General features: G+C 39.4%; 1 protein-coding gene and 2 long non-coding RNA genes across 5 annotated transcripts in view; 2 read left to right on the top strand and 1 right to left on the bottom strand.

Moving 5' to 3' along the window:
- The window catches only part of LOC126715975 (ion channel POLLUX-like), a 37,107-nt gene extending 20,010 nt beyond the window's left edge, over window positions 1–17,097 (top strand). For all 3 annotated transcript variants that reach the window (XM_050416859.1, XM_050416857.1, XM_050416858.1), the window contains one exon: window positions 16,698–17,097. In XM_050416859.1, the coding sequence (XP_050272816.1) occupies window positions 16,698–17,075 (378 nt within the window). In that variant the 3' untranslated portion in view covers window positions 17,076–17,097. The remainder of the gene's footprint in view (window positions 1–16,697) is intronic.
- On the top strand, window positions 10,572–12,598 carry LOC126715994 (uncharacterized). Its single transcript, XR_007651984.1, has 2 exons — window positions 10,572–10,781; window positions 12,234–12,598. It is a non-coding gene; the product is annotated as an uncharacterized LOC126715994 (long non-coding RNA).
- LOC126715997 (uncharacterized) lies at window positions 13,967–15,780 on the bottom strand. The gene is made up of 2 exons (XR_007651987.1): window positions 15,403–15,780; window positions 13,967–14,306 (listed from the first exon to the last, which is right to left on the bottom strand). It is a non-coding gene; the product is annotated as an uncharacterized LOC126715997 (long non-coding RNA).
- Window positions 17,098–18,229: the final 1,132 nt, after the last annotated feature.

The raw sequence follows: 18,229 nt of genomic DNA, 5'->3' as shown, positions 1-18,229 counted from the left end.
TTCTATGTGATTGTTGTAAATAGATCTTCGAACTTGTCATGAATGATTAGTGAATGGTTATGTTGATCTTGAAACATGCATAGACTTGTGTCTATATCTCTTCCCATTTTTTATTTTTTTTGCTAAAAAGAGCTCACTAAATGTAAATCTCCAAATGAAAAGAGATATTGAGCTGCAAAAGCCTGTCGCACATTCTAGTATTTGACTAGGAAAAAGGGTAAGCGACCTTATATCAAAAGTGAAATTTCTTTCAAAAAGGCCAAAGGCCTGTTCTTCAAAGAAAAATGTTGTCTATACCTCTCACAATGAGAGATGATTGCCTCAAAAGATCATATGTTATGGCTGAAAGTGGAGTCAAATGAAAGGCTCGAAGTTATGTTATCAAGTTGTGTGGGAAGTCATATATTCATATTTCTATAATTGAGATTGGTCACATGATCTAGTGCTAATTGTGTATGCCTTGGTTGAATTGATCATTGAAGCTTCACATTAGACAAAGGACTATTTCATTGTTGATATCCACACACAACACACAAGTTTATGTTTGATAAATGCCGTATTCATTTGTGTGATTGTACTTGATAAAATGTGTTTTCACATGCTCAATCTTTGATAATTCAAGCACAAAAAGATTTTTGAGTGTTTTAGGTGTTTTTGGAAAGTATTTTGCTGGAAAAATCTGAAAATTTCAAAAATACAGTTTTGCCCTGTTTTGGCGGCTCAGTCGCGGGTGTGTCAAGTCGCGAGCCTCAGTTGCATCTTCGCTGGTCAGTTTTGGCGACTTGTTCGCGAGTGGAAGGTCCAGTCGCGAGATTCACTCAGAGATTTTCGCGGCTCGGCTCGCGACTCACTCGCGGGTAGACCTTCCAGTCGCGAAAAACACTTAGAAAAATTTTTTCAAAATTTTCCTCGACTGTTTTGGCGGCTTGAGCTGGCGACTGTGTGGCGACTTGAACCAGTCGCGAAAATCGCGTGTTTTGCAGAAACAGGAGCAGTTTTAAACCTCTTTCAGTTTTCCCTCGAACTTTTGTAACTGTTCATTTTCTCTTAAAACTGCTGTTTTCTCCCAAAACTCGTCGTGAATCCATTTTTCAAATCCTTTTGGTGCTTCGTTTCTTCTCCAAATCATCAAGAAAAGGTATGGGTTTTGCTTTCTCAAATCTCAGTTTCTGTTTCCTGCATATTTCTGTTACTGTTTTGGACTGGTTTTGTGTTTGTTATTCTTATCTCTATGTGTAATGGGTATGGCGTATCCTGTTTTGATATTGTTCTCACCCGTTTTCATGCTGAGCAGTCTATGTGTTTTTCATTGTTCTGATTTTTTTTGCTGATTATTGAATCTGAGGATCTTTTCTGAAATGGGTTTGGTGTTTATGTGACTTACTCATTACACTTGCCTGAATATTGATGTTGGTGTTTGGTTCTGGTTTCTGAGTTGATATGATAACATAATGTTTGTCTTTCCACGTGCTCCAGTGTGGATGTTTGGTTTCTTCATGATTGAAATATTTTCCCCATGTTCCTGTCTCTGATGGAGTGATTTATGTTATCTGTTCTAAATGCTCATATGCTGTTTCTTATTGCATATCATGGTCATGTTACCGTGTCTCAATGACAGTTGTGTTGCCTTTCTTTGTCTTGGTGCACTTTCACCAACTTTGATGCACGTATTAGTTTATGCGTCCTTTGTTGGAAGGATTGGTTGGGTCTGCACTTTATTCAGTCTGGGTTTTTATATTGAAATATTGTTTATACTGAATCTTGTTGACAATCTTTTGTGAGGTATTGTTGCTTGGTTCTTTTCTGTTGGCCTGTTCTCTTGCAGATGTCTCGTCGATCTTCCAGGGGTAAAGACATTGTTTCTGACGAACCAGCAACCCCAGTTGCTAAAAGGACTCGTCTTTCATCTCAAGCATCTCAAGATCCCAATGAGGATAGATTCAGAGTTCCCCTGAACTCACACGCCTACTCAAATGTGTTTGACAAGTCAACAACTATAGTGGAGCGGGTAGTAGAGTTCAACACCTTAGGGACTACTTTCATCCCTCGAATCTTTGAGAAACGAGACTGGGCAAACTTGTTCGGAAACTTTGATGATCCAATGGATGAGCTGGTCAAGGAATGCTTCTCCAATGCATCTGATCTTGGACCTATCCTCATTTTCTGGGTCAGAGGAACAGAGTTTAGTGTTACCCCAGACTCCATCGCAGATCTTCTCGGCATCACCAGACCTCAGAATGTGAACTTAACTCCCTATGATGAACGAAATCCAGAGGTTGGGGAAATTCTACAAATCCTAGGACACGATCATGAGGTGTCTAGTGCAGGAACTTCCATCAGCACCGCAAAGTTTGCACCTGAGTTGACCACACTGAAGTTGATCATGTTCACCAATCTCTACCCATTGTCCAACACTACATTCATCAATCTTGGGAGAGCTATATTTCTGTGTGATCTCATTACCGGAGCCCCCATTGATATATGTGCTCACATCTACTACAACTTGAGGAAGACCGCTTGTCGATCTACAGCTCGAGGAATCATTCCATTTTGCAGTCTCGTCATGAAACTCATCCTTAGTGCTGGCATTATTCCTCCTGCAGATGGTAAAATGTTGACTCGTCAACGTCCCATTTCTTTGTTAACTCTTCAAGCGAGCAGAAGTCACTCCTCCAAATCACTAAGACATGCTCACATCTCTCCGGGTCCTTCATCTGCCCCTGACTCAGAGACACCTGCACATACCACATCTGCATCTCGTGATGTTCCTGAAGCTTCACCGGCTGGTATTCCGCAAGCACAAACTGCTTCTCCTACTGACAGAGTTGGCAGTGTTCTTGAGCATATTCAGAAACGGGTTGATGAGCTTGTGGCACTTCTCTACTCCACAAACAACCATGTCCAAATGCGACTCGAGACTATGGAGAATCAGCTAGATGAGATTCAACGAAAGTTGGACGAGAGTCTTTAGCTATTCGTGACAAAAAGGGGGAGAGCATTCAGTAAGGGGGAGAAAAGTTCAAAGGGAAGTGTGCATAGTGATAGGGGGAGTACACACACACACATAATTTTGTTTTTCGTCTTATCTTCAAAACTTATGGTTATTTTGGTTTTGATACACTGTGTTTTGGTGTATAACTGTTTCTAACTTTCTTCATATACTCTTGGATAAACTTTTATATATGTTTGATGATGATTATTCAGGTATTTGTTGGTTTGTACCCATTTGCTTATGTAAGCTTTTAGGGTTATTGTTTTATGCATAGTTTGTAGGCCTTGTGGTATGTACCATGCTTAAGTGCAGCCTTTATGCTATGTGAAATCAGTATTTTAAATCTAAATGTTCTGCATTGTGGTTTATGTACTGTCACTCTTGTGCCCTTGTAAGATTGTTCCTAGATGCATATGCCATGTGAGCTATGCATTGGTTGAGTGTTGAACATACAAGTGTCTTGCTTTGTGCTTGTTAGCTTGTATGTCCTTGTGTTCATTCCAAGTGTGAATGAACACTGTGATCACTACCTTGTGGTGTTCACTTGGTTGATCAAGCCATGGTTTGTTCATTAACTCCATCTTATGCTTGATCTCTTTTTGCCTGTTTCATATGCATTAATAATTTTCTGCTTACAATGATCATGGTGTATTGTTGTGTTTCAGGAGTTTATGTTCATATGATTCAAGTGCTTCACAGCTTCTAGAATTAGGTGTGAGTGAGTTTTGATCAACTGTTCCCAACTCACATGTTAAGTCTAGAGTCTGTTTTAGGGTTTTGTCACGGAATAGCCAAAGGGGGAGATTGTAAGGTTGAATTTATTCAACCATCTAATTGGCTTTATTCCATGCCAAATTTGCTTGTAATTCAGCATTTAGTAACCCTGTATTTAGGTGGGATTGTTGTAAGGGTAGTGAGTGAGATAGTGTGAAGATTGCTCAAGAGTGTGCAAGAAAACAGAGTGTCGCGGCTGGAACTCGCGGCTGGACTCGCGGCTTCAACCCGCCAGAATCTGCACACGTGCCAAGCATGCTGGAAGATGAACAGTCATGCTAGCTGGAGCACTACAGGACAAAACAGGACAACTGGCCATACGGTTAACTCGCGACTGGAACTCGCGACTTAGTCAAGCCGCGAGGTCAAGCCGCGAGCCACCCCTGTTTTGGAGAAAAACCTGACGTTTCGCATTCCTCTTCACTCCAGTATAAATACCCTTTTAACCCACAATTGAAAGAGAGCTTCCAGAGAGAATTTTGAGAGAGAAACCCTAAAGAAAAACCATATTATTTCACCCACAATCTCTACCTTAGAGTCTCATCAAAATCCCTCACTCTCTTCCTCTCCATTGTCAAATCCTTGAGAGGCCATTATACCAAACCTGGTTCTCACCATTATCATCTCTGTGAGACAGACGTTTGGAGTTCTGGGAAGCAGTTAGGAAGGAGCCAATCTTTATTGGTTGATGCTACGGTGTAGTAGCGGAATCCGGAAAGCTAGAAAAGAAAAAGGTTCGGCGCAACCTCGTTGGAGCAAGAAGCTTGGAGGGCTTAGGTGCATTGGGTAGATTAGGCTTGGAGGGTCTATTGCTGTCCTTGTATCCCAACTGTATTTTCTAGTGGATTGATTACCGCTTGGAGGGCGGCGGAGAGGTTTTTCGCCGAGGTCTTCGGTTTCCTCTTCGATAACATATCTGGTGTTATCGCTGTGTTTGCATCTTCCTTCCTCTCTATCTCTGCCTTTACATTAATCTGCTGTGGTTTATTTTGATGTGGCTTAGATAGTTGTTTAATCAATTCCATGTTATAGCATATGTTAAGTTTCCGCACACTAGTTGTTTAACATATTGCTTGTATTGATTAAATTGGTTTTTGGGGGTCTAAACGTTCAAAAGTGTTTTTGTACACGTTTTTGAACTTTCACAAACAATAAAGGGTTAATCGGAACAAACCGAAGCATTTGGGTGCGTGGGCACCGGCTCCAGTGGCGAGGAGGAGCTCCGTTGGTCAGAGGAGAGGAGGCGTTGGTGTTGGTGCTGTTTTCTCCAGGTAAGGCTTCTGAACACGTTCTGTTTGGTGATTTTGGTTTTATTTGAGCTAGAATTCGTTGTGATAGAGTGTATTGAGTCCTCATTGAATATCTGACGTGGCAGCTCCTCATTGGTGGCGTAAAACCTCTCTTCTCTTTTGTTAAACCTGATATGGACTCGCATTGTGCTAATATTTTATGAGTTTAACTTCTGTCCGGAGGTAACTTTGGTGAATTCTATTTTTCTCCTCTCGTAGGAGTGTTTCCTCTCACCAAGGGTGAGCCCTCCTTCTCTTATCCTCTGACCGTGGCTCTACCGGTGGAGAGTAAGAGCGGACATATTCGTAACTTTTCCTCCTCATACAGTATACTTCTTTTCCCCTCCCTCTCTTCTTCCTAAATGGATTCTGACTTCATTGAACGGATCCAAAACATTTCATTAACATCTGAAGAGGAGGAGCTTATCACCATATGAGCGGCCGGTAGGGACGGGATTCTTGAGGAATACTCCCTTAGCCTCATCGGAAAATTCATGACCACTTGCCCATTCAATGCAAGAGCTGCAAAAAACCTCCTATGGTCTGTGTGGAAAATGGGTAGCAACCTCAAAATCGTAGAAGTTGGGGAAGGACTGTTTCAGTTCAGGTTCTCATTGGAAAGCCAACTATAATGGGTGTGGGACAACGATCCGTGGAGCTTCGAGAACAATATGTTGGTGTTGCAGAGATGGGAGATGGGTTTGACAGCCAGGTCAGTTCGGTTCACGTGTTTGCCAATATGGGTCCAGGTATGGGGTCTGCCTTTCGACCTCATCAACGAGGAAGCGGGGCTGGATATCGGTCGGGGTATCGGGCGAGTGATGGAAGTAGACTGTAAGGAACTCGCGTCGAACCAGGCCCGCTTTCTGCGGATTAGAGTGGAGATACCGCTTGAGAAACCAATACGGAGAGGCGGTCAGGTGGTAAGTCCAGAAGGCGACCAAGTCAAGGTTGCTTACAAGTACGAGAGGCTCGTCGGAATGTGCTTTCAGTGTGGTAAAGTGGGTCACGATGCAAACTGATGCCCTCATCTGTACGAAGGAACCACCGAGAGTAGGCCATACGGAGAATGGCTTCGCGCTAGGATTCGAACAAAACCAGGCAGTCCACAAAGTACCGAGGACAGCCCTCCACGGCACAGACCAACGCTGGCGACTTCGACGCCACTAAGGGACGCACAGGTCACGGAAACTCCAAGGTTGAATCTGAGTGATGTGACCGACAACACCGATTTTCGAGGCACTGTAAACGTAGACACCTGCGAAGGCGGAAAATCCAGAATTCATGGGACTGACAAAGACAATTTTTCTCCACAGATCAAGCAAAAGTTGCCACCAGAACCTAACACCTTGAAACCAAATCCCATAGAAGCCGACCATACACCGAAACAGACCTGCCAACCCCATGACAGCCCACACCGACACTCTATGGTTTCAGACATTCCAACACATGACCTTTTCACTGTACCTATATTATATAGTATGGATAAACAAGAAAGTAAAGAAGGTCACGTGACCCAATCCGTGCCAAAAGTGAAACCACATTCACGTGCATGGGAGAAGGGGTCTACTAGTAATTTTCCACAAAAAGCAACTACGTGAAAAACAACTTCACAAACCCAATGCAATGAAAAGAAAGACAAACCCACCAACTCTTTCACTCGGGTTGGTACTAAGAGAGCTGAACGAGACCACAAGCACAAAGAAGTTTCTAATGCAGAGAAGGAGAAGAATAAGCGGCAAAAGGTTTTGGCCGATGAAACTAAACCAACTATTCCAACGGCGGCGGCTGCCTCTCAGCCCCGCCGAACACCGTGATCATCATGAGCTGGAATTGCCGGGGGCTTGGGAACCGCCGGGTAGTTCAAGTACTTACTGATTTGGTAAGAAAAAAAGGACCGACAATTTTGTTTCTTATGGAAACAAAATTGAAAGTCAGTGAGATGCAGTCCATTAAAACGGAGTTGGAGTTTCCCTCGATGCTAGTTGTGCCTAGTGTGAACCGTAGTGGTGGGCTTGCTTTGCTTTGGAAGAATAAAGTGGTGGTCTCTACCCAGACCTACTCCCCTAACCACATTGACATCCATATTTCTTCCCCATCGCAATTACTTTGGCGACTGACAGGGGTTTATGGGCACCCTGAAGAAAGGCTAAAGTGTGAGACATGGCATTTGATGAGGCATCTAGCGGGTCGGGCATCACTTCCTTGGGTGTGTCTCGGCGATTTTAACGAAATCCTCAACTCTGATGAGAGGAATGGCTGAACCCCCAAACCGCTACGACCCATGCAGGATTTCCAGACCACACTTCTTCACTGCGGGCTAGTGGACTTGGGCTTTCAAGGCTATAGATACACATGGAGAAACGGAAGACATGGGGTTGACTTTGTGGAACAACGACTTGATCGGGTTTGTGCTTCGTAGGATTGGCGAGAGCTTTACCCACAGGCAAAAGTCCTTCACATGACAGCAGTCTATTCTGACCATGACCCCATCTTGTTAACCACTGAGCCCACTGGTTTACGCCATCACCGAAAAACAAAGCTTCACCGGTTCGAGGAGAAGTGGGTGGCCCACCCAGAGTGTGAAGACTGGATTAGAACCTCTTGGACACAAAATCAACCTATAGGTAGTCCTATGTTTTGTTTGTTTGAAAAAATTAAAAGGTGCAGGATGGACCTCGTGGCTTGGAGTAGGAATACCTTCGGGAACACCCGGGACAAGTTAAACACCAAACAGGGTGAGCTGGAGGAGCTAAGGGCAGTGGGTTTCGGGGAAAATTTGGACTAAATAAATGAGGTTCGAAGAGAGATTAATGACCTTCTACACCACAAAGAGGTGTTCTGGCGTCAACGATCTCGGTCCATCTGGCTTCCCGCTGGAGACAAGAACACGAAGTATTTTCACCAACGGGCTAGCCAACGATGCAGGAAAAATACCATCGAGGGCCTGCATGATTCAAATGGGGTTTGGTGCACAAATACAGGGGAGATAGCAGCCATAGCAGAAGCATACTACAAAGATTTGTTCACTGCTTCAACGGAACTTAGCATGGAGGATGTGCTAAGCTCTGTGGATAACGTAGTGATTGAAGAGATGGCAAGGAGCTTGATGTGTTCATACACCGAGGAGGAGGTCCGGGCAGCCCTCTTCCAGATGCACCCCTCTAAGTCACCAGGCCCGGACGGTATGTCTCCCTTCTTTTTCCAAAGATTTTGGCACGTTGTAGGGCACGACGTCACTGCAGCGATTTTTTCTGTCTTACACTCAGGGAGGTACTTGCATAAAATGAACTATACACATATTATGCTAATTCCTAAAAAGAAGGATCCTCAACTCATCACTGAATACCGTCCTATAAGTTTGGGTAACGTTGTCTCAAGGATTATCTCAAAAGTACTTGCGAATCGGGTGAAACCTATATTATCTAATGTTATCTCGGACTCCCAAAGTGCATTTGTACCTGACCGGCTTATCACAGATAATACTTCTGTTGCATATGAAATGATACACAGGATGCGGAATAGGCGGAGAGGGAAGGTCGGGCACATGGCAGTCGAGCTTGATGTTAGCAAGGCTTACAGTAGGGTGGAATGGGAATTCCTTGAAAAAATCATGTTGAGAATCGGTTTTCCAATGCAGTGGGTGGACCTCGCAATGCTGACAGTACGTACAACCTCTTACTCCATCATTATTAATGGCGAACCTTGCGGATATGTCTCCCCCTCTAGAGGCATCAAGCAAGGGGACCCATTGTCTCCATACCTCTTCCTTTTTTGCGCTGAAGGGTTCTCGTCCTTGCTGCGAAAGGCGACTGAAACCCGCCACTTGAAAGGACTTACTTCTTGTCAGGGTGGGGTGCGTATCTCTCACCTTCTTTTCGCTGACGATAGCCTACTGTTTAGTGAAGCAAAAACGGATGAATGTCGTCGGTTGATGGACATGCTAGCCCAGTACGAAAAGGCTTCAGAGCAGGTTATTAATCGCCAAAAGACTGCATTGTTCTTTAGCAGGAACACACGTCGAGAGGTTCAAGAAAATATTCAGTCTATGTTTGGGGCGCAGGTAATGACAAGCTGCGAAAAATATCTAAGTTTACCCATAATGGGGGGCAGATCAAAAGTCAGTACCTTCAAGGATCTTCAGGAAAGGATCTCTAAAAGGGTGATGGGGTGGAAGAAAAAAAAAATCTCTAAGGCTGGGAGAGAAGTCCTTATTAAGACGGTGGCCTAGGCAATATCTACGTACTTGATGAGCATCTTCAAAATCCTTAGAGCTGTATGTGATGGGATGAACTCAGTATTGGCAAAGTATTGGTGGGGGCAGACTCGAAATGAGCAGAAAATTCACTGGATCAACTGGGGCAAGCTGTGCACTCCTAAGAATAGAGGGGGGGTGGGCTTTCGCGATATTCATGCGTTTAACCTTGCGATGTTGGCTAAGCAGGCGTGGAGACTCATCCATGGGACACACTCGTTGTTCTACCGAGTGTACAAAGCAAGGTACTTCCCCACATGCTCATTCATGGAGGCCGAACTTGGGTGCAACCCCTCTTACGTGTGGCGTAGTCTCCTCAATGCTAGGGAGCTAATTAGGATGGGATCCATATGGAAAATCGGCGATGGGAGCTCGGTTGGTATTCAGTCTCACAAGTGGCTACCTCACACCCCGACTTTTCATGATGGGGTGGACTTGATGTTAAGGGTGGTGGACTTTATAAACCCACAAACTAAACAGTGGGACAGGGGGAAGGTCAATGCTTGGTTTCAACCACCGTCGAGAGATGAAGTTCTGCGGATTCGCCTGGGGAGTTTAGAGGGTCGAGATACACTAATATGGAATGAAAATAAGGCCCAAACGTTTTCGGTTCGAACTGCTTATCAAGTATCACTCCGGATGAATGGGACAGGGAACGACGAACACTCCAGGGTGCAAGAAGACAAGCCCATGTGGAACTGGCTGTGGCAGTTACCTATCCCTCCTAAGGTACGAAACTTCGTGTGGGGGGCTAGCTCAGATATCCTACCTACTCGAGCAAACTTAGCACGTCGGCGAGTACCCATTGACCCTAAATGTGCGGTGTGTGGTTCGAGTGATGAGACGGTTCTCCATATCCTGTGGCAGTGCCCTTTAGCACGAAATGTATGGGCTCTTGTCAAAGGAAAATTGCAGAAGAGTGACTCCTCGGCTAGGACGTTCTTCAGCTTAGCCCAATCTTTAAAGGGAAGGTTGTCCCGCAAAGAATTTGAGTTGTGGGCCATGGTGACATGGTCCATATGGAACGCGTGAAATAGATTTTACTTTGAAGCGTCTCAAACCCCGCCGCATGCAATACTCAAGAGTGCAGAAACGTTATTGGACAAATACCAACGTTTCACTCGTAGCAGGCCTACCATCTGAGCACCTGAGTGTGCTACCGTCACTTTTGTGATTCTTGCATACATTTTACTTTATAGTTTTATTTTCCTTTTGATTTATAGTTTTCTTTTCCTTTTGATTGTATTGACTGTTGGGGTCTGGTCTGTGGGAGCCACCCCTACAGCAGACTTTGTACTCCTTCAGTTTTTTTAATATACTTCTATCTATTTTCAAAATAAAATAAAAAACTTCTCTCCTCCTCTCTTCTTAGCACCGGAGCTCTACGCCGCCACATACACCGCCGCACGCGTCCTTCCTGCGTCTGAAAATTATGTCGGAGCCTTCGCAAGTGTGGTGTCACTACCTCAAGGTGTGTTCTTTGAAGATTTGTTATTTCCCCAAATTTTGGATTTCGAAATATTGATTTGTTATTATGTTTTAGCTCCAAATCATGATTCTTGTGTGCTTTCTTTTTAATTTATGAATTTTTTTTTGAGGTTTTCTATGTATTTGGATCCCCTGTATCGCTTTGCCATTGTTCTTTTGAAAGGATTCATTTATTTTTTTTTTTTTTGAAATATGAAAGGATTCATTTAGTTAGTTGAGTTGTTCTTTATGTTAATAGTTAATGCTTACATACATACCATTCATGTTCCTATAATATATACCGTGGGAAATGAGATTTTTTTTTTTTTAATTCTTATATGTTTTAAAAATGTGATATGAAATTTACTTAAACGAGATCAAATAATAAAAATTCGGTAGAATGCTATGGTACTCATCCTTCAGTTTAAATAATATGAATTATTAGTCAATATGTTTGCATCTCTCTCTCATTCTCAATTACACACCTGTGATATTAAGTGTTTAACTATCCCCTGAGCCCATAGGAGTTTTGTAAATTTGGCCCTTAAGTAGTTTGCTATCAAGTTGCATTTTGAACTGCATTCTACTGGAAAGGCCTGGAGAATACAGGGGACTCTCATTTGAGAGGATAACTGAATGAGTAATTGCGCTCAATATGCCCACCTACCGGCCACACTCCCCTCTCCCTGGCCGGATAGTTTTGTTTTTTCATGCCATCTAATTCAGACTTAATTTTCACTTGCTTGCTTTTTCATGCTATCTCTTTTAATTTAATTAAACAATTTCACGGTTTAACATGATGTCCTTGTGGATTTGATTAACGTGGGTCAGTTGATCTGGGTGGGCTTTTACTTTTAGTACTAGTGCCCCATACACTAATGTAGAAGAAATCATGTTTGATGAACTTGTGTTACAAGAAGGAAAAGTTAATGAAATTTTAACATATCCTCAAAAAGGATCCTGATCCTGAAAGTTAGTAAATCATTAATGTGGGTCAATTGATCTGGGTTTAGTACTATGCCCCATACAGTAATGTCAAAGAAATCATGTTTGATAAAATTCTGTTACAAGAAGGAAAAGTTAATTAACATTTTAATAAATATTAAAAATCTGATTGCGAGAATGTCATAACTAAAATTGAAGTACATCGGCAGATGCTAATGACATACTTTTAAAAAACTGCTAGTCTTTCTAAATGTTCCAGATCTATTGGTGAGAGTGTCAAACTAGGATTGATGATAAAAAAAAATTTTAAAAAAAATTGTCAGACTAGATTGATGACAGCAAGTATGACTAAAAGTTCACCATTAGGTTTGATATTTCTGTTGCTTTGTTGTGTAGTTATGCCCTTCGTTTTGTAATGACTTCTCAAGATTCAAGTTGTGTTTAAGTGTTTTTATTGTCTAGATTTTTCTTCTAATTTTGGCTGCAGCTTATTCTCAATTTTTTTTCCCAGCTGTGATGCAGATAGATGGTTTTGAATACTTCAAAGGAAAACTGCCCTACTGTCTTGAATGAATTCTTGGAGTATGTGGCTAAGATTAGTGCACAATCTGTCATCCAACGGCGGCATGGAAATGAATCCTAAAAATCCTGTTTTTTGGAGAGCAATTGAATCATCAAAACTTTCTGAAACTTTCATATTAATGTATTGTGAATTAGAAACTTTTAGAAAGAATTGTGATAGGTTCTATTTAAATATATTTCCAATCGTATGATCCTCTTTTGTATACTGAAACCGCGACAGGTTTTATTGCAAATGTATTTGCAATCCTGTGATCCTCTTTTTGTACAATATATCACGACAACTTTCATTTCAAATGTATTTCCAATCTTGTGATCTTCTTTTCGTACAATATATCATGACATGTTTTATTTGTTTCAAATGAATGTATTTTGAATTAGAGACAGTTAAATAGAATTATGACAGGTTTTATTTTCAAATATATTCTCAAACTATGTGATAGGTTATACTTTAGATTAAACAATAAAATTAAAAACTTTTCAACAATTGTATGGAGTACTTATCAATCTCATGATCCTTTAAATATTAAATTGTGACAGGTTTTATATTACTGGAAAGAAATGATTAAAAGTTTTTGAGATGTGTTGATAAAAATTTAAAGTTTTATTCACCTTCTTGTAAACTAGCCGATTCCTTCAACAATTTAATATGGAGAAATAATTGGTGGAAGTCTATTTTAGTGATGTCGAAAGATTTAATAGAGAAACAATTGCCATTTGCCACTAGATAGATCTCTAAGGCTTTGTTTGGATGGGGGAGTGGAAAAATGGGAGGATTGAAAATTGTGGGGCGATGGAAAAGTGGGAAGATGGAAAATATTTAGTTTTCCCTCTTATGTGTTTGGTTGGAGGGGTGGAAAAGTGGGAGGGTGGAAAACTCTTTTGTTTGGTTGGAGAGAAAAATGGAAGGATGGAAAATATAATTTATATGAATTGACTATTATACTCTTGTTACATAATATATTAGAAGTAAATTTATTTGTACTCATTAAATAATATAAAATTTACCACATCATATATATAAATTTATATTTACATTTTTATTATTATAATGTAAAAATTACATTATAATCTTTTTTCTTTTTTCTTTTTTCCAGATTTCAGCATTTTTTTTTTTTTTCACACGTTTCAGCCAAACATTACACCCTTTACAAAGAATTGGCTGGGCATTAACATGGACAATGGCAGGCAACAGGTAGGCAAGTGTCTTCCCTGACCCTGTTTCAGCAACACCAATTAGATCACGGCACCTTAGAGCCATTGGCCATCCTTGAGCTTGAATAGGACAAAGCCAACTTTTGTAATCTCTTCAATAATATAATCCGTTGTCAAGTGGGTTTGTGGGCAAAAGTCTTCAGCTGGGTAGGTGAGGGTATGAATGAGGGTAGGTGGGTGGGTATTTTGGTAAAATAACTTCTCATGCAGTTTTCCCTCACTGATTTTCCTCCCGTTTTGGGAGGAAGAATTTTGTGGGCCCGGGAGAGAAAAGTTTCTCCCGGTTTTCCACTCTCTCTGATTTTCCCCTCATTCCAAACAGTGGAAAATTAACTTTTCCACCCCATTTTCCCTCCCCCATTTTCCATCCTCCCTATATTCCACCCATCCAAACACAGCCTAAAAGATTACATCGCGATGCCAAAGGTACTATTTACACAACTTCTGTAATAAGTCAATTACCACTTGCAATATGCCAATTGCATGATTTATAAATTCAATTGTTCTCAAAAATACAAGGTTTTGCTGTGAAAAGAGCAAGAAGTAGAGAAAGTTCAAATATAAAATTTCCTCATTTCAGGGCTTTATCCCCTCCACAGTTATTTAAATAGAAAACCAAATCTAGGAAGTGACTTTTGCTGATTCAATTGTTCTCCAAAATACATGATTTTTAGGCTTCATTTCCATGCTAGCATTGGATGACAGAGTGTTCACTAACTCTAGCCTCATACTCCAAGATTTCAATCAAGATAGTAGGGCAATTTTCCTTAAAATATTCAAAACCACCTGTCTGCATCATAGTTCAGAAAAAAGAAAAACATAATAAGTTGCAGCTAACATTAACAAAAGAAATTAGACAATATAAACACTTAAAAACCCACTTGAATCTTGAGAAGTCATTTAAAAAAAAAAAAAAAAAAAAGAACAAGAAGTCATATACATCTTGAGAACACTCGTAACCATCAACAAAAACTTTGTTGGCTAACTCGTGAACTTAGCCGATACAAAGCCATATGATAGCACCCATTTGGCAGTTCAATCTATAATTTATCATTCATGGACGTTGATAAGCTAACACACTCAAAAGTTAGCCTTCATAAATCTTTATGTACAAATCTAGAATTGCATTTGTAGAAACTAAAATGAAGTGATAAAGACATCCTTTTTATGAAAGTATGTTCAATGCAAGACTATTTTGTGTTAGCAAGACAGATATCAAATGTGATTGTTATGCTCAATAATACAGGCAAGTTACCCAACCTTAAATATACTGCATTATTTGCATTCTACCAATCTCGATACCCTTCGTTGCCCTGTGGTCTAATTTTGTTTCATTGTTCTTTTTCTCCAACGATTTAAACGTGGTTATAGAGCTGAAACAAAATTAGACCAAAGCTGGTGCTACCTTGGTTTTACTTCATTGCATTTAATCAATCTCACTAACTCACATTCCCTCAGCAAATTCCCACGGTATATATTATAAGAACATGAATGGTATGTATTAACTATTAACATAAAGAACGATTCAACTAACTAAATGAATCCTTTCAAAAGAACAATAACAAAGCAATACAGGGGATCCAAATACACAGAAAACCTCAAAAAATTTTCATAAATTAAAAAGGAAGCCCACAAGAATCATGATTTGGAGCTGAAACATAATAAGTAAGAACCCAAGCTAGCTGGAAAAAAAAAATGAAGAACCCCAATCAGATTTTTTTTAGGCTTTGAACCTATAACTTAATAATCCGATCAAAACCCATGAAAATACAAAAACCAGGAAAACCCATACCAAATCAAGTGATTGATATCCAAAAAATACCTCAAACCCATCAATATTTCGAAATCCAAAATTTGGGGAAATAACAAATCTTCAAAGAACACACCTTGAGGTAGTGACACCACACTTGCGAAGGCTCCGACATAATTTTCAGACGCAGGAAGCGACGCGTGCGGCGGTGTATGTGGCGGCGTAGAGATCCGGTGCTAAGAAGAGAGGAGGAGAGAAGATTTGGGGTTTAGCTCCGGTGCTATGATTGTGTGTGCTGGGTGTATTGATTTGTCTATAAAATGATGACGTGGCTTTCATTAATTGGGTGAGGTAAATCACTTCTTTTTCGCCACCTCCGCACAGAAGTTAAACTCAAATATCACCGACGTAGTGCTAATATTTAGGAAAACCAAATACCTTAAGATGCCGTAGTCCACATAGAAATAGAACAAGTAATCCAATTCCAAATAGAACTCGTAAAGAGAAACCTTAAATAGCCATTGTTGTGTTGATTTATATAAGATTCAAGACCCTGATCTCTCAGTCTCTCTCCTATGTGTGAATTTTTCTTGAAGCTTTAACTAGGTCCTTTCAAGATGAGTGATGAGTTTAGTAATTGTGATGATGACTGTACTAGTAATTGTGATTGTAGTTGTGACGGTGGCTCATGTGATTCTTGTTGTTGTTGTTTTTGTGGTGATCAAGGGAATTGTTGTGGCGAAAACTCGGTAAGTATTTGTGTTTATGTTTATTATTTGTATACATAATTTACATTGATCACTAACCTTATTTTTGAAAACAAAACACACATGTGAAATCACTATAGTTTGAGTTTTTTCTTTTTTTTTTTTTAAATTGAGCTTAAATTTGAGGAGTTCTTTAGTGATTTGGCAAAATAGTGTAAATATAGCATATTAAAATTCTGGATTTATAAAACATGAACAATAAATTGTAGAAACTTTCTTAAAAGTTTCAAAATTTTCCTTTAAACTTAAAAATTGATTTCAATCTTAAAGAACTCCTTAAAGCTCTTTAGCAAAATTGTCAAAAGAGCCCTTGAAGTACAAGAGAGTTAACCCTTAAAGTACTTTCTGAGCCCTTCAAAAACAAATTATAGTGAATAATGTTTTAAAGATTTAATTTGGATTTATAAAACTCGAACAATAAATTACTTATCGCTTTTCTTTAAAGCTCCAAAATTTCAACTTTAACCTTAAAAAAGTTTTCAATTTAAAGGCCTAAATTTTTTTATTATTGAAATTGACAATATCAACTTAAAGAGTTTTTAATCAATTTTGCATGGAGCTCGATCAAGTAATGCCTCTCCAACCATGTTAATCTAATCTCTTTTCTACCACCAATGTCCTTTGTTTGATTGGTTAACCATATGCTACTGTTGGTTTTGTGCAGAATAGTGTCAACAGCAACAACGAGAACGATAATAGCGGTCAGTCTGACTCTTGGTTTTTATTTTTATTTTGGAGAAACAAACATGATGATGGTAAACCATCAAAATCATTTGAGCCTTCATTCAATTCATCAAAACAAAAGAAAGAAGAATTTGAGCCCAAAGCCAAGGACAAAAAAAGGCAGGAAGGAGAGAAGGCAGCACAACAGGGAAAGCAAGCATCAAAAAAAGAAATTTGTTGCTCATGTAATGGGCCAAACTCGTCCAAATATAAATGCACAGAGTGTTGTTTGAAAGCTAAAGCCCATATGTTACCTCCAATGCCACAAGAATTTTCGCCCCTGGATAAAGAGAAATATTTACGCTATGGAATGTATTGAACATATTTCAATTTGGTTTTCTTCTCAAAGAAAAAATATTTCAATTTGGTTTTTCAATTTAGAAAATAAAATTCAGGTTTGATTCTATCTGATACTTTTGATCAGTTTTATATATAAATGGATTACAATTTGTCAGGTTTGGTGCATGTTTTCCGTCTCTCACTTTTTTTTTTTTTTTTTTTTTTTTTTTTTTTTTTTTTTTTTAATGAAGGTGATTTTTTTTTCTTGAAAGGGAGATAGTTTTTTTATATGTATTAATTAAAAAAGAGATTAATTTATTTATAAATACATATAGTAGTGTCCACTGGGAGTTCCTTAGAGTTTAGACTACCCATGCCATAAGGTCCCATACAAAATAAGAGATACAAAAGTGGCACTGTAATCACATTAACACACTATTGACTAAACCAAAAGCGGATTGGCTTCAGAGTTTTAAATTATTCTCTCAAGTCAGGTAAAATCTATAATGCAGTTATTGTATTAGTTTTTCTCCGAATATGTGCTACTTATTGTTAAACTAACAAATGGTCTTGTACAAAGCCTACCGCAACATTTTCACAATAAATCCTAAGTGACAGGTTGTTACATGTTATTAGTGGTGAGGCAAAATAGTAATTTCAATGACAAGTTCAAATTAGAACCAATAACAATGAACCACCTATGATTTGTTGTAAAAATGTTATGGATGTAGCACTTTTAATTACAAACCATTTTACAGCATTTTTACAAAATGCTATTATGGCCAACTTCTTATTGGTTTTCATTTAGGCCAACACCTAAATATCACTTTATCATTTATAAATAATCACTCACTACATCAACAATATATAAAAAAATTTGTAAAAAAGTTTGTATTTCTAGCATTACTCTATATCTTATTTATTAAAACAAGATGCCATAATTGAAAAATACCACATATATGAAATTAATTAGCATTGACTTATAAATAATGAGATTGTTGAAGTTGAAAGCTTGCAAAACACTGAGGTGCATTTGAAAAAAAAAAATAATTTTCAAGATGGAGTGGTTTTCAGTTTTCTCTCTTCTTATGGCGTTTTTCTTATTTTGTTCAAATGGTAATTCATTTCTCAGTCTCTCATTTTGGCAAAGGAAGTTCTTTCTATTTTTGAAGTGTTGGGCGGTAATATTTTATA

This window comes from Quercus robur, chromosome 2, assembly GCF_932294415.1.
Source record: "Quercus robur chromosome 2, dhQueRobu3.1, whole genome shotgun sequence".
NCBI lineage: Eukaryota > Viridiplantae > Streptophyta > Magnoliopsida > Fagales > Fagaceae > Quercus > Quercus robur.
Note: the sequence above shows the minus strand (reverse complement) of the source record. Positions and strands in the feature narration are given on the sequence as shown.